The sequence below is a fragment of the Stegostoma tigrinum genome, chromosome 11 (assembly GCF_030684315.1).
Source record: "Stegostoma tigrinum isolate sSteTig4 chromosome 11, sSteTig4.hap1, whole genome shotgun sequence".
Classification (NCBI taxonomy): domain Eukaryota; kingdom Metazoa; phylum Chordata; class Chondrichthyes; order Orectolobiformes; family Stegostomatidae; genus Stegostoma; species Stegostoma tigrinum.
Genome location: NC_081364.1, coordinates 41,020,049 through 41,037,210, shown reverse-complemented (window position 1 = coordinate 41,037,210; position 17,162 = coordinate 41,020,049). Strand labels below are relative to the sequence as shown.

The 17,162-nt window shown below is 38.2% G+C and overlaps 1 protein-coding gene across 1 annotated transcript in view; it reads right to left on the bottom strand.

Moving 5' to 3' along the window:
* Positions 1 to 16,052, bottom strand: part of prok2 (prokineticin 2) — a 133,293-nt gene extending 117,241 nt beyond the window's left edge. Inside the window, exon 1 of the mRNA XM_048548203.1 lies at positions 15,974 to 16,052. Coding sequence (XP_048404160.1) covers positions 15,974 to 16,051 — 78 coding nt within the window. The 5' untranslated portion in view covers position 16,052. The remainder of the gene's footprint in view (positions 1 to 15,973) is intronic.
* Positions 16,053 to 17,162: the final 1,110 nt, after the last annotated feature.

Below are 17,162 nucleotides of genomic sequence, written 5' to 3'. Positions count from 1 at the left end.
ATCTCATAACTCATTTGCTAGAGCAAAACTAACTTTCCCAATTAAAACTCTGCTTCCTCCACCACATACTATCAGACAACATGTTAATTAATCAAAGGCTTACATAAGTAAAAATGTTAGGGTACTAAAGATTAGACCTTTCATTCCTTATAAAATAGTTGAAAGGGCAATCACACAATAATCTCCATGCAAAATTTTGTAAAGTAGAACAAGATGTACAGAAAACCCCGATTAACGTTTTAATACATAATGTTCTCTGATTGAACCAATAAACATGGCCTTGAATTTTTTTTTCATTTTAAGTCACAGACATCACAATAATGTCCAACTTTCCTGAAACCATGTGGCGTTAACCACTGTCAGTCCCAGAATCAGAAGGAGAAGTAACTCAAGCCCAGAGTTTGCATTACTCCTTTGGTAAAACACACTGATATAACAAGCAAAAAACATAGATTTAACCCAGAAATCCAATCAACATGATTCTTATTATTGGCTATAAAGCAAATATATTCTGTACTATTGTATTCTTCATTGTGTAAATGCCAAAAACAAGTGAGATAGCAAGTTTTTCTGTCACAAGTAAATTAAAACATGAAAAGCTTTACTGGCTATGAAGCACGGTATTGAGTTGTCTCAGAAGAGAAACGGATATTTGTTCATTTGTATTAAATGGGATATGCTTTCAAGAACCAGAAACTTTGTACATGATGCGAATGCTGAAATTAAAATTTGCCAATAAAAGTATTTTCCTTAGCTAAATAGTTAAAGTGATCAGCTATGCGTACAAGCTAAAGTCTCATGTGAGCAGAGGGCCTGCTTTACTACTTGAAAGCGTCATAATTTATTAGATTGTGGCCTCAGATTTATTTTCCTGCCTGCACTGATACCATTTTACTCACTTATTCATTGAGAATCTATCTACCTTTGCCCAAAAATGTTCAATGACTTTATCTCCATTGATCTGGGGAGGAGAGTTCTGATGATGCACAAGAAAGAAGTGCTCTGATTTCCATCAAACTGTGAGAATCCTTATTTTTGAACTGCGTTCTCTAGTTCAAATCTCCCACAGCCTTTCAGCATCTACCCTGTCGAATTCCCTCAGGATCATGTATATTTCAGTAAGATCACCGGTCATTCTTCAAATCATCAATAGATACTGGCCTAGTCTGCCCAACTTTTCCTTAAAGGATAACAACCCCAACCCCCTATCCTTGGTATCATTTGAGTAAACTTTCTTTGATTTGCTACTGATGCTTTTATATCCTTTCTTAAATATGGAGACTGAAATCCTATTCAGAACTCAGACATGATTTCACCAATACCCATGGCAAAAAATCCCCACTTTTATATTCCATTCCACTCACAATAAACAAAAACATAACATTTATTTTCTTAATCACTTGCTGTGCCTGCACATTTTGTGATTTATATACCAGAATACCAAGATCCTGTGTTCTTCAGAATTCTACAGTCTCCAGCAACTTTCATAGCTATGCTGCTTTATATTGTTTTCCTGCCACATTTTCTCATATTATCTTTCATTTGACAATTTTTGCCCACACACTTGTTTACATTTCTTTGGAGATTCCTTATGTTCATTTCAGAACTTACCTTTGTATCATTTGCAAATCCAGAAACCATTTGATTGATCCCTTCAATCAACTAATTGATATAATTGTAAATAGTTGTGATCACAGCACCAATCCTTGAGACACTCTTAAGTGTCACATCTTACCAACCCAAAAATGAGTCAATTATTTCTTCTCTCTGTTTCTTGTTAGCTAACTGGTCCCAACTCCACATGACTTTTGTACAATAACATACTGATGTGGCACTTTGCCCAAAGCCCTCTGGAAATCTAATATATCAGCACATTAACAGGTCCTACTTTATCCATTTATTTGTTCCTTTCTCAAAGATCACCAACAAATTAGTTAAGCACAATAACAGTTTCGTAATGTAATATTGACTTTGCGTCATAACTTCATTTGTTTTCTAAGAGCCCTGCTAAAACGTCTTTAATACTAGATTCCAGCATTTGCCTTATGTCAAATGTGCAACTAAAAGGCATGTAGTTTCTTGCTTTCTATCTCTGCCTACCTTTCTTGAATTGAGAAGGTACATTTGATGCTTTTTAATCTGGCGGCACTGGTCCACAATCTGAGGGATTTTGGAAAATTAAAGTTAATGCCTCTGCTATTTCAGCAGCCACCTCCTATAAAGCACTTCAAATAAAATTATTCTGGATCTGGGGACTTAACACCTTTTAATTCCATTACTGTTCTGAGTAACCTCACCCTAGCCATTGTGATTGCTTAAGGTTCCTCCTTCCCTTTCACCTCCTATTTCTTAGGTGTTATTTGCATCCTCCACAATGTAGAAAGTTGCAAAACATCTGTACAATTTACCTGTTATTTCCTTATTTTTCTTACTCAGCCCCGGGTGATCAATGCTTACTTCAGTTACTCTTTTCCCTTTCAAATACCTGTAGAAACCTTTCAATCTGTTTTTATATTTCAAGCCAGTTTTTTCATACTTTAAATTCTCCCTCGTCAATGGCATTCTGGGTCAACATGTTGCACATGGACAGCAGTGGTTTAAAATGGTAGCTCAACACCACCTTATCAAGCACAAGTAGGGATGGTCAAGAAATGCTGGCCCAGCCACATCCAATGAATTAATTTAAGAAAGTGAAAATCTGGAATATTTCCTGTGGAAAACTTATTGAGGCTGAGATTCCTAAAGTGCTAAGGGATGTGAAGTGAAGGTAGGTAAATAGAACACAGATCATCTCTGGTCTAATTGAACAGTGGAGCAGGCTCAAGGGGCTGGATAGACTACTTCTGTTCCTATGTTTCTGTTCAATTGAAAACTGCATAGCACATTTTCACTGATATTTTATTGCATCACCATTTATTACACGCAAAGTGCCCTTACCTAGAGAATAGCACATCTATAGTGATTAAGTTGAGCAAATATTTTTAATTAAAAACCTTGAATCCCCATTTGTATCATCTTCAAAAACTATAATTGTAAGCATATTGACAGCATAGTTGCACTGAGGGACATTCCAAGGACAGTGGTTTAATAATAAAGGTCTGATTGATGAAAAAAACAGACCTGATATAAAGACATGGGATTCTTCCTAACTACTAAATGCAAGATATTTAGGTTGCAGGTGTGTTGAGAAGCAAAATTGTCTGGGAGATTTGACAGGGGCCTTATTGTAGCTTCTGGTCTTGTGAACTGCCAGTAATTAGGAAAGATCACCAAATGCCCCCGAACAGGTCAGTACTGATTGGAGCAAACACACTGGGAAATGTCCCCAAAATCTTTGTACAGCTTTCCCTAGCAGCGGCTGAGAGTTCCTTTCAAACAGCATTTGAAATGGCACCACTCGTTATTAGTGAGCAGGATCATGGCATCGGTCACATAGAGATTTTGTAAAACAGCTTTGGCATTACAATGACATCATTCTAACCCACTTTGAATTTATTCATGAGTAACACTCTGTCCATCAAATTTAATGAAACCCCAGGAAATTAGCTGTGACAATAGTGCCAGGAAGAACAGAAGGTTTATTTTCTGATAGTACTGCTCCGATTTTGAACACAACTATGATGACTATGAGACAGCAGCAGGTAATTAGTGCCGCTGTTAAAGCTGTATGGTATGATGATCAGCAAGCAGTAAGCCAAAAATTATCTGTTTTTATGGGTGATGTTCTGCCTCTTTTTGTTCCTTCACAGATGTGGGTCTTGCAGGCCAGGGAAGCATTTATTGCCCAATCCTATTGGATATCCTAGAGGATATTTGAGAGTCAACCACATTGCTGTGAGTATGGCATCACATGTAGACCAACAGTTTCATTCCCTCAAGGACCAGTGAGCCAGGTAGGTTTCCCCAGCAATTAATGTTGGCTTCATGGTCATCATTAAAATTTAATTCCTGATTTTGGTTTAAAAAATTGAATCCAAACTCTATCATCTGCCACGGTGGGATTTGAACCAACAAATCCAGAGTATTTTCTATGTCTTAAGATTAGTAGTCACATGATAATATCATTTGGCCATCACTCCCCATAATAGAGTGCTTATAATAGATATGCCTCTCTATAAATTATGAAATGGAGCATAAGTAGATACTGGGTTCCAGTAGGGACTTGAGAAGGTTGTAACAGTGCAAGCAAAACACTTCTGGTGTACTTATTCTAGCATTTCCTGGTTCTAATTTTGTGGAAACATTGAAAATGTTTGGGTCATCTGTCCTGATTCTTTGAATTAGTGTGGGAAAGGACTTCAAAACCCCATGTATGTTCATTGTCTGCAAATGAAGTTCACTTCAGAGTGTCTTCTACCATCTCACTGGGGTAGGAGCTGGATAGGTGAGCGCCACTGATAATGTCGACATGTACCAGATAAATGCACAGTCCCACTCCCTGCCCCACACTTGTCACATTTCTCATCACTCCATTCACTACTTTCCCCATTGATCTTCACTGTCTACATCCCTAGCTCATGGGAAATGATAATAGTGAAGGTAGTGAATGGTTGGGAGTGTGATACCAAGTCCTGGGGTTGGGAAGCAATCCCAAGATTTGAGCTGTTTTAAAATGATATAGATTGAATTGAAACACTCAGAAAAATATGTTTTATTTGTGCTGTATTTGCCAAGATATGGTTATATTGCTCAATGTTATCAATGAACTTCTTCTTTGGTGCAGGAAGCTGTCTTTAGTCTTGTTAATATTGACAACACAGGCACTGGCATTGCAAGGGCATTGACTACACCCCTCGGATGCCCAACACTTGGCCACCCCATCCAAATCACTCACTGCATCTGTTCCATTTTCTGCCTTATTACCTCACTGTTTACTATTCTGTATGAGTGGGAGCAGGGTGGCAAATGAAGAGGAGGCAGTGAGGATCAGAAGGTCAGCGAGATATTGAGCGGCACAATAAACAATGTCATGAGGGTGGCTTTATATGCAGTGAACATGTTTAAGCATCTATTAGACAAATATTAATGGCATAAGTCATGGTATAAGACTTTCACTGAACCTTTTCCAGGGCTTCTGTTTCACCCAGCAGACTAAACATGCATTCATTATTCTATATCAAGCTAAGTAGGTACTTGATGCAAGACCGCTTTTTGTTTAATATTGTGTTATCCTAAAGTACATCTTAACACATTACTTACTCCTGTTATGGGCACGTTATGTCACATTGAAGTCCCTTTCATGCTCAAAACCCTGTGTTGTATAAATGCGTTTGGCATTAGTTCCATACAAGTGAATGAAGCTATGTTTATCTACATCAAATATGAACTGCCAGACAGTGGCTCGTTTCCCATTGCTTCTAGGTTTGATTGTAGTCATGTGTTTTTTTTCTCATTCAAGATTCTCACACCAATGTAAGTGCTACAAACTGATCACCCACAATGCATTGCTCCAGGTCATTAATATAGAGACAAAATAGCAATGGTGCTAACACTAATTCTCGCTGTCATTACTCATATGTATCCATCACACTGCTTTCAATATATTCTGTTTATAAACAGGATTTTCTTGCTCAAAGGGACATGGCTGCCATGTTTTGGAGCATTTTCAGACAGACAAAAGCCTTAGAAGGTGTGTTAAGAATCCAATTACTTTATCATGTTTTGATTGTTGGGAAAAGTATACAATAATCTGTAACACATTCTTCTCCAATCTAATTTTCAAATTTTATTCTTAGTTTTACAATACAGTTGAATAAGAACTATCATGAAGCAATGACCATGATTGGTGAAGTGGATATAATTGCATCACAAATTACCTCTGTGCATTCTCCAGAAATGGTGAAGTACTTTTCAAATAAAATGCAACAACAGCTCTTGACTCATAAAGTACTCACAGTTAAGCTGAAAGAAATCTTGTTATTTTCATATCAAGTACAATGGCATTGGCACCGTGAGATGTGGCATAATCTAATAAAAAAGTTTATTCTTTATAGAAAATAAAAATAACTATAAATCCATATCATGCAATATCCCAATTATGGAAAATATACTAAAATATTACATAAAAGTTCATGCATTAACATAAACATTGTTACTTTTCAGGTATACCTATCTTTTAGATTCTACCTTTTAATTATTTTTAGAATCTGCAGACCACGTTATCTTTCAATGTGGGACAATCAAAAGCTTTCTGAAAATCCTAATATACGTCATTCACTGGTTGTCTTGTATCTATTCTACTAAAGTCCAGCAGGCTGGTTAAACATAATTTCCCTTTCATAAATCCATGTTGACTTTGTCTAATCCTGTCAATATTTTCTAAGCATCCTGTTATATCATTTGTACTTGGTACTCTAGCGTTTTACTGACTGATATTTAACTAATCACCCTGTAATTTCCTGTTTGTCCATCCCTCCTTTTTTAAGTAGTGGGATTATATTTGCTACTTGCTACTGTCCAAGCTACTGGGAGTCTTGCATGAAAAATTGTCATAGGATATTTTGCATCCACCCAGCAGGCAGATGGGCCACAATTTACCATATTTAGTACTCTTGCATGTTGTATGCAAGTTGGGTGCCTCATTTGCAGCATTATAACTGCATTTCAAAAGTGCTCTGTTGGTTGTAGAGTGCTTGTGCCATGCTGTGTTCATAAAAGCCACTCCATAAATGCAAGTGTTTTTTTCCTTCTTCTGTATTATAATGGATCAAGCCCTGCTCCATAGACTTGAACATAATTTAGGCTATTAGTTGAGTGTACTGTTGGAGGTGTCATCTTTCAGACATGAAATAAATGCCTCTTGAGTGGATTGAAATATCCCTATATCAAACACAAGCATAAAAAGTCATTCAATTTTGGGAATGGGAACTTCAGCCAATGTGGGATTGAACCCACACTATTGCTATCAATCTGTTGTGCAAACCAGCTGAGCTAAACTGACCCTCGTGGAATGGAATACTCTCTCTTTCATTAATTATGTGTAGCTCCAACAATATTCAAGAAACCTGACATGGTCTAAATGAAAAACTATTTGCTTACCTCCAACTTCATCCACCATGAAACACATTCGCTGTCTCTAACAAAAATTCACCTTGGCCGCATAAGTGCCATGTATTGCAGTAAATCAGCAAGGCTTTCTGGGTAGCAACCTCTAAATCCATGTCTTGCACTGCAAGAACAGCGAGGCCAGAAGGCACATAGAAATGTCACCAGATACAAGTTATCTCCAAGTCATACACCATACTGACTTGAGACTATGTCAATATTTCATTGCCTTTTTGTCAAAATCCTCAAACTCTCTTCCTAGCAGCTCTGTAGGCATCCCTACAACACATGGCTGCAATAGTTCAAGAAGGTGGCTCACCAGCATCTTCTTATAGACAATTAATGATGGGAAATAAATTTTGTCAGTTCCAGTGGTACACACATCCCATGTAGGAATTAAAACAAAAAAGGAGCCAAAAATAATTCAGATTATCAAACCTCTTTCTCTGAAAGGGATTAAATTTTAATTCGAAGTATATTTAGCTATTTTTATGAACAGAATGATGAATCGTTGAATGCACTGCAGGAACATGATTCATAGACTGATATATAAAATAATCAATTGCAGCACTTAATTATGTGTTAATCAGGATTGGCTTTGGTTGAGCATTGCACGTTTCTTTCACAACACAGCAAGCAACTGGCCCGCTGCCAATATTAAGGAAAAATTACATTGCCCCTTTCATCTCTGCTTGTCATAGAATATGCACACACTCTCAGTGGCAAAGGTTATTTCTATTCTTGATGACATGTAACCTATAAGGGGTGATCTAACAAGGTACTGAAGTCAAAGCTTACTCCCTTCACTTTTTTCAGATCTGGTCCAGTTCCAAGTACAGTCTGAATGACACGTCAATTTTCTTTGTTAGTATTGGACTGATTCTGCAGTGGTTGGGCAGAGCTGCTCATTTACCTGACTCAAGGCTAACTGTCACTAGCTTTCTGTGAATGGCACATCTGACTACCCGATTCGATGTTTGCTCTGTGAAGATTTCTCACAAATTGTGCACCAGTCAGGATTTTGTGTTATCAGCAGTTGGAGAAGAAAAATAGCCATAAAATTTCAAAGTAAAGATATATAATAAAAGCCCTAAGCTGATCATTAATTTTACTGAGGAGTTATGAGATATTATAAGAAGAAACTAAGAAACTCTTTCACTATGTTAAACATCCTTCCTAGTATGGATTATAAATTAACATTTCAACTGTTACTTAAGTTAAGCGAGCATAACTCAAGCATAGCTTAGAATGCTTTTACTTTAATATTAATGTATTAAGAAGTGAAAGGTTCTGTGTTGAACACACCCTTATTACTTTAGGAATACCACGTGATATTTGGGCTTAAAAGTAAGATAACAACAACATACAACTCTCCTCCACATGCAGTTACTCCTCCTTACACTATCGTGGACAGATGCATCTATGGCAGAGAGAGTGGGAAGGACCGATGCCTTTTTGGACTCTTCACTACCTGCCCAGTCTAGCACCTATGTCCTTTAGGATTTAACCAGCTCCACCTGTCCTGGTGCTGCTGAGTCACTCTCAGTGATGGACGTATCGGACATACATTCCACACGCTTACCAGATTTGGTACTTCCTTCAAGTGGCACTCAACGTAAACGGTTCATCAACCGACTAGGGATAGGGTGGGGAGCGTGGTACATGGTGATCAGCAGAAATCAGAGTCTGGAATCAATGCTGAAAACACCTAGGTCAGCTCCTTCCTAACTGTACATGACTATCAGTCCACATCTGCTGTGCCGATGAGGTACGACTTATTCAGGAATGGTGATGATGTCCTCTGAGTCTTGATCAGTAAGTATGACTATGTCAGGTTGTTGCTTGACTATTCTGTGAGGCAGCAGTCTCAACTTTGGCACTAGCCCCCGAACATTAATAAGGAGGACTTTTCTGGTACCTTGATCACTACCAATTTTGTTTGTTCTTTGAGAATTTTTAGTGGTTTTGGGCACCTCTCAGTGGCCTGCTAGGCCATTTCAGAGGGCAGCTAAAAGTCAGCCATAATGCTGTGAGGTCAAGAATCACATATAGGCCAGTCCATGCAAGGATGGCAGATTTCCTACCCTAAATGGCAGCAGTCAACCAGGTGGGTTTTTACAACAATGGTTCCATGATCATCATTAGATTTAATTCCAGAATTTTTCCATCTGCTGTGGTATGATTCCAATCCATGACCCCTCAGCAATTACATGAGTTCAGGTTTTACTAGCCCAGCAACATCATCGCCTTCCCCATATTCAGTGCTTAACTGATTACTCACTGTGATGATCAAAGAACCAATCAGACACATTTTCTTCAGCTTAGCCAAGAAATAGTCTGATTTTCCCTTACTTAAACTGATCTAAGTAAGTTAATACAATACAGCTCGGATTCCCTACATACACACAATCAAAATTCATGCAGACAAAACAGGATGAAAGGATATATTGGTCAAATAGTAGTCAGTGAAAAAAACAAAAGAAGTTTCCAGTTTGTAGCTTGGAGTCTCTATTAGCTGCAGGCAGAATCTGATCACTCTCCCTAAGTCTCTGTTTCAGAGATGTAAGTGGACAGCATGTTTCCCAATGCTCTCAGAATGCACAATTTTTGGACTTGGAAGAATGCTATTTTTTGCTTGAAGATTTTTAACCCTGGTTTTGATCTGTGGCCCATTTGTCAGTTTGATAATCGTTTATCTATTGGATATCTTTTTTGGACAATGTTATCTTTTGTAGATATAGTTATTGTTGGGTCCATTACCTTAGCTGGATGATCCTTAATTTCCTGAATTTGATTTGCAGAACAGCTCTTCTGTATGAAACCAGGTGGTTGCTCTATTATGTTAGCTACAGACATCATCCTTGTAGTGTCGTGGATTTCTGGATGAAGCAATCGTTTTCTCAATGGAAGAGGTCAGCTTTTTAAAATAATAACCTGGATGGATAGTTCAGGCAGCTTCTTCATTTTGACTGACTACTGTATTTCTGAATATTACAGCCATAGAGGTATAGAGTATAGAAAAAGCTCTTTGGCCCATTACCCTGTTATAGGGAGATTTTTATTAAATCGGAGAGGTATTAGAAAAGATTTCCCAGCATGTTTCCAGAAATGGAGGTTTTGAGTTATGAGAAGAGGCTAGATTGGCTGGGAGATTTTTCAATGGAGCATAGGAGATGGCGGGGGTGTGGCTTATAGAGATTTAGAAAATCAGAGGGGCACAGATATAGTGAATAGCGAAGGTCTTTTCTCTAGCGTGGGGGCGTTCAAAACTAGGAGGCATAATTTTAAGAGAGGAGAAAGATTTAAAAAGAACATGAGGGGCAACTTTTTTATATGGAGAGTGGTTAGTGTGTGGAATGAACTGCCAGAGGAAACCATGCATTCAGGTGCAGTTACAATGTTTTAAAGACTTTTGAATAAGTTCATGAATAGGAAAGAGTGGAAGGGTTATGGGCCAAATGCAGGCAGGTGGGACTAGTTTAGTTTGGGAACATGGTTGGCATGGACTATTTGGCCTGAAGGATCTGTTTTAGTCATGTATGACACTATGACTCTATGAGTCTTCATCGACGTAACTGCCACTAAAGGCATGTTAACACCAATTACAGAGTCATAGACTCATAAAGCACATGGTCTAGCTCCCATACGCAGCTTGTCTCCCTTAACGCATTGATCAAGTTGGATGTCTTCTGTCACCCTTTATGGTTGTTTGACTGATGAAGCAGACTTTGTCACTCTCATTCATATTACTGGAAGATGGCTGCTAATTCAGCGCTATTTTATAGCTGGCATTGACTGCTCTGCTGTATCAATTTGTTCATCAGACTGTTCTTCTGTTTGAACGGCATCAGAAAAAGTTCCCTGAATGAACTCTGCATTGCTCCTTCTTGTTCTGAGTATTTGTTTCTGCTGGCAAACTTTGTTGAATTTTATCTTATGATCTGTCTTCAGTCATGACATGAGCTGCTTTCCAAACTGACAGTCCTGTATAATTGCAAATAGCACAACGAGCTATGAAATTTTCAATGTTTTAATCCTATTGAATTTGGGTGACTTGTTGACCATTGTTTCTTCTTGCCATGTGCTTCATTTCTTTTATGCCATTATAGTTGATCTCAACAGATTGTTTCTTCTTTTTCAGTTCTGCCATGAATCTGTGAAGCTGAATTAGGTTTCTTACAGGTTGGTTAACAGTCAATTTTCTCTCGGATGCAGTTGAAAAACTCTCTGGCCTCCAGAGGAAGTTGAAATTGTGACATGTGTGCACACTCAAAATAGTAATTGGTTGTTTAGGAACAAGTATATACTTTCTACTCTCTTATGTCTGTTGCTTGTGATGTAACTTATAGCATTCCTATGCATCTGGGAGATCGTTTAATCACACTATGTAGTCTTAACTCTCTAGACTGTAGGTTTTTTATACATGTTAGCTGTTCTGGTAGGATAATGATATTGTAACTAAGATTAAATTACATGGGGTGCCAATTGACATAAACGAGTTCTGTGAATCCTGGATTGTTGGGATCACCAATCTCTCTTATAGCTATATTTTGACTCTTATAAAGGAGTTGCATAAATTGGGCATTTATGTATGCAATCTCCTCCTTCACTGCAATTCTAGCTGTGTATACTTCTGTACATAAGTGTTTTAATTTGAGGCAATGATGTACCTTTAAGAACTATTGCCATAAAAAAAATTAGACCCTGTGCCCTGTATGGTTCATCTCTGACCTTAAACCTGCTAGCAATTATTATATTCTCTTCCAGTTCTTTTTAACATTATGACTTTTTGTTACTTCAAAGCTCTTTTTAATCTGCATCAACCTGCTGTTCCTGAAGCTTGTATTCACCAATGCTGTTTTAAATTGAATTCCTGCTGAGCTTACTATACTCTGTGCCATATTCTCTTTGTTTGTTTCACTCCTTAATAGTGTATGACTGTGTTAGGTTCTTTTTGTAGCATTAAGTTGTATTAGTGGCTGTTCTGTTCACACTTTCAAGATTTTAAAATCTGTTTCTTTGCAATACTGTCTCTCTATATAGCTTGGCATTCCCCTGCCTTTTTCAAGGGCTTTCTTTCTCTTTTTTTTAATGATAGGAATGGTGGTTATCCACTTTTTCTGGGATTTTCAAGCCTTCCGCAGCCAAGGTGGGTTTTTCCCAATTTGATTCAGTTACAATGGATGTGACCCCACCTTTCACAATCTGATACCAAGCTCCTTCTCTACACAATTATTTAAATAAAAATCTCTAGCTCTGGCTTTTAGGAATGTTTCTGCCGTAAATGTGTCTTAATTGTTGAGACTTTTAAAATCTTTAACTTATTTTCATTAGATTTCTTTTTAATATTAATGATTGATTCACATTCTAAGATGAACGAAGGGTAAGGCATAATATCTATGACTGTAAGATAGGGAGAAAAGTTGAGACCCAATTTGCAAAAGGAATTTAAACTGATTATACAAGTGGTAAGTAACATTCACGTCACAAAAATGGCTATGACCATCACCAATAAGAGACAATCTAACCACCGCCCCTTGACATTCAATGTCAACATCCTGGGAGTTACTATTGACCAAAAACTCAACTGGACTCACTATATTAATGGAGTGGTTGCAAGAGCAGGCCAGAAGCTGGAAATACTGCAGCAAGTAACTCATCTCCTGACTCCTCAAAGCCTGTCCACCATTTACACAGCACAAGTCAGGATGATGACGGAATACTCACCACTTGCCTGGACGAGTGCAGCCCAACAACACTCAAGAAGCTTTACACCATCCAGGACAAGGCAGCCCACTTGACTGGCATCACATCCAGAAGCATTCCCTCCCTCCACCACCGACTCTCAATAGCAGCAGTGTACACCATCTACAAGGTGCACTGCAGAAATTCACCAAAGATCCTCAGACAGCACCATCCAAACTCACGACCACTTCTGTCTAGAAGGACAAGGGCAGCAAACATATGGGAACACCAGCACCCCCAAGTTCCTTTCCGAGTCATTCACCACTCTGGCTCGGAAATATGTCACGTTCCTTCACCGTTGCTGGGCCAAAATCCTTGAATTCCCTCCCTAATAGCATTGTGGGTCAATTCACAGCAGGAGGACTGCAGCGGTTCAAGAAGGCAGCACTATCACCTTCTCAAGGGAAGCTAGGGATAGGCAAGAAATGCTGGCCAGCCAGCAACACCCACATCCCACAAAATGAATAGAAAAAAAAAATGCAATTTGGCACGGAAGCACAGGTGAAATTTAACATGTATAAAAATAAAGTGAAGCATACAGTTTGAAAACATGTCATTTATAGGTGTATGATAAATCAAATCAAATCAACAACAGAAAATTTAGAAAACAAAAATGTTCAGAGTAATGATAGATATAACATTTTCAGAGTTCAGAAAGTAAGATATGATTAAAGAAGCAGATATATTTGTCAAGGTCAAATGGACATTTGAAGAATTATGCTCAAGCTTCACAATAAAATGGATAGACCAATATGTTATTGTACTGTGATAATAAAGTGTGAAGCTGGATGAACACAGCAGGCCGAGCAGCATCTCAGGAGCACAAAAGCTGACGTTTCGGGCCTAGGCTGCTTGGCCTGCTGTGTTCATCCAGCTTCACGCTTTATTATCTTGGATTCTCCAGCATCTGCAGTTCCCATTATCTCTGTTATTGTACTGTGTTTAATTTTGGTCACCATGAAAGAACAAGATGCACATTAATTGGAAAGGATGTTGGGAAGGGTAATAGGATTGATTGCAAATGTCTAGGAGGGAAGTATGTGGAACAAAAAATATGAAGCCTTTGAGTCTTGAAAGTAGGTAGTCACAATATGCCACCGCTCACAGTATGCAATCCATTAATTTGTTACGTGAACTGAAGCTAAGCCAAAAAACAAATGGTCCTGGGATTCGTCTAGTAACTAGCAAACACCAACCTTTAAAAAAAGACTTTCTTGATGAACGTTGAAATTTAGAATAATTTGCCAGACATCTTGATAGAAATAACAATTTTTGGGTGACTCAAAATGTATTTGGATTTGTGATGGAAAATTATACTTGTAAAATGATGATCTTTAATATTCATAAGACCTTCTCTCAACTCAAACATCTCTTATCTTTACTGAAGTCATTAAGAGGAACTTTAAGTTTTATTAAAAAATTATGAAGAAAATGTCATATGGCAATTTAAACTTCACTACTTGCATGAACTACCCATTAGGTTGATTGAAGGAGAAGTGAAAGTAACATAGGATTCCCTACGTAGAAGTACTACACATAAAAGCAAATAAATAGTGTTGAATTCAAACTAGACGTTTGTTGAAACATAGTTGGAGCGTTATTTTCATTCTTAGGCAGTTAACTGTACCACTTAAGGGATGTTGTCTAATGTTATGTATCATTTGCATTTGTCAATTAGATATAAACATTTCCAGCAAGGCCAGCATCTGTAAGACCTTTAAGAATTTGGAGATGAGTGGCAACTTGAACTGCTGCAATCCTTGTGGTATAGATATCCAGAGTGAAGTCAAGGACCAAGTTCCAGGTATTGGCTTAACAATGGTCAAGAATTGACAATATATGTCCAAGTCAAAATGTTGCTTTTCTTTGAGGGGAATTTGCAAGTGTTCAAGTTCAAATAGTCTTTCTATTAGGTTGCGGAGGCCACTGCTTTGGAAGATGCTGTCAAATGAAGTTTGGCAAGTTCTTTCAGTAAATGGTAAATGCTCTACACCTCACACTACACTCTGGAATAAATATATATGGTGGTGGATATGTGATTTTCAAGCTCCTTAACTGTTTTTGGAGCTGAATTCAAGTGGGACGTATTCCATTATATTCCAGACTACTGGTGTGTGTTTGGTAGATAGGCATCCGGGATGCTCGCCACAGATGTTTAGCTACAGTATTTAAAATGGCTAGCCCAGTTAAAGTTCTAATGAATGGTAAATGGTGAGGGATTATCATCTGTCAATAGTGTGATAAAATGTTTCTTGACAGCCTGGATATTGTCCATGATTTCTTTCATATGGGTATGACTGCTTGATGATCTGAATAGTTACAAATGGTATAGTATAATGCACAATTGTCAGAGAACATTGTTTCAGAGATGGTAGGAATTGCAGATGCTGGAGAATCTGAGATAACAAGGTCTAAAGCTGGATGAACACAGCAGGCCAAGCAGCATCAGAGGAGCAGGAAAGCTGACATTTCAGGCCTAGACCCTTCTTCAGAGACCGTTCCTGCTTCTTACATTATGACGGAGAGAGGTCATGAATGAAGTGTTTGAATTTGGTCAAATTAAGGAGACTGCAATGAACAATGCCTTCAGGAATGTCCTAGAGATGTAATGATTGGTCTCCAGCAAAGACAACCATTGTCTTTTATGTCTGGTATGACACAACCTGGTGGACAGTGTTTCCTTGGTTCTCATTGGCTTTGAGTAGGCAAGGATTTCTTAATTTCCAGTCAGTTAATCACTCTCAGTCACTTTCAACTCATCTTTGGAATTCAGCTACTTGATAAAACTGCCAGAGATACTCCTGGATACTTTGCTGATGATCGAGAGTAGAATGATGGGATAGTAAGAGACTCAATTGTAATTGTTCTGCTTTTTTTGGCAGATTAGATATACTTTGGCAATTTACAGGAGGGGTGAGGCTAGGTCTGAGATCGAAATCCTCAGCAGTGCCACTGGGGATGTAATGCCTTCACTCTTTTCTGTGTGCTGAACTTAATTTAGCCAGTTGTTAAAGAAGGCAACCAGATGTCAATTGTTACTGAACATTAAATTTATGCACAGAGTGAGGCGGTACAAATGTATAGCTTCAACCCAAATTAATATTTCAAGTGAAAAGGACTCTATTTTATCACAGTGCCACTAAAACAAAATATTTAGAGAAAATTCAAATTAAGATGTGATTACCAGTGTTGATGATGTACTCCACATTTCCCAGTGTTCACCAGTTGCTGTAGGCCTCAAATACACTGTTGGAAACCACATGCTCCCTCTTCAAGGACCTGTGGGAGTAACCACCAAAGATAGACAGGCAAGTGGTTCTTTACTATACATTTAATATTTAACTTGGTGTTTATTAACCAAGTGAAATAATCACCAACTGAACAACGATATTTTCCCACAACCCTCAGAAGTAGAATGCGGTGGTACAGTGCAAATAGAACAGATAAACAGAATCAAAGAAAGATTTTTAATGATGCATATGTACACAGCAGGCTAGCTAAGTGCCTATCTATGTGATAGTTAATGATCCAGCCCATTCAAGCACAATCATTGCCGGGTGTCCAGTTCTCCTGGGCAGTAGTATGAACTGAATGTTGGACAACACATCGTGTTAGGCTATGCTGTCCCCTCGCAGTACATTCTTGAGTTGCTAATCTTTGGAGATTGCAAGTTGCAGGTGGCAGGAATTGTACAGATCTTTTTCTTTTTCTGGCCGTCTTTTGGCTAGACAGATAGGGACTGTATCCTGATACATTGGGCAATAGCCAATGGATGATGTCAGCAGGAAACTGGGCCTGACTCTGGGGGGATAGATCTTTGCTTTCTCATGCCCTTTCCTTCCAGTTTTACCACAACAAGACATTTTTCCCAAACTACATCCCCCCAGGCCAGCAGCCATAAAAATACACAAGTAATTAACTCCATCATATTTATAACAACACCTTAATTTATACAAATGATGCTGTGTTCAGTGTACTCAGGTATTTATGGATAGCATGTGCTGTGAATCAAATTGGGTGAAAACTGGCATCTACAGTGTGGGTAATCTCAGAAGGAAGCAGAGACAGTGAATTGGCATTTCAGGCTAAAGATGACATGCGTGATACATTCGTGTAATTGTATAGAAATTGAATTTTGATAATAATAAGTCAACATTTTGTGCTGAAATATTTTATCTAAAACACTTACAAGATAATTTTTTTCTGCTACTACTTTCTAATAACGAAGAATCTCCTCTCACAGTAAATTCGCTGCAGCTGGGATTATAAACACCAACAGCCCTCGAGGAAAATTACAAATTGCGCACATGATTGAACTAATGTAACTGTTGAGTCTAGAGTGTCATTTGCCACGTATCCCTAATAAGATGGCC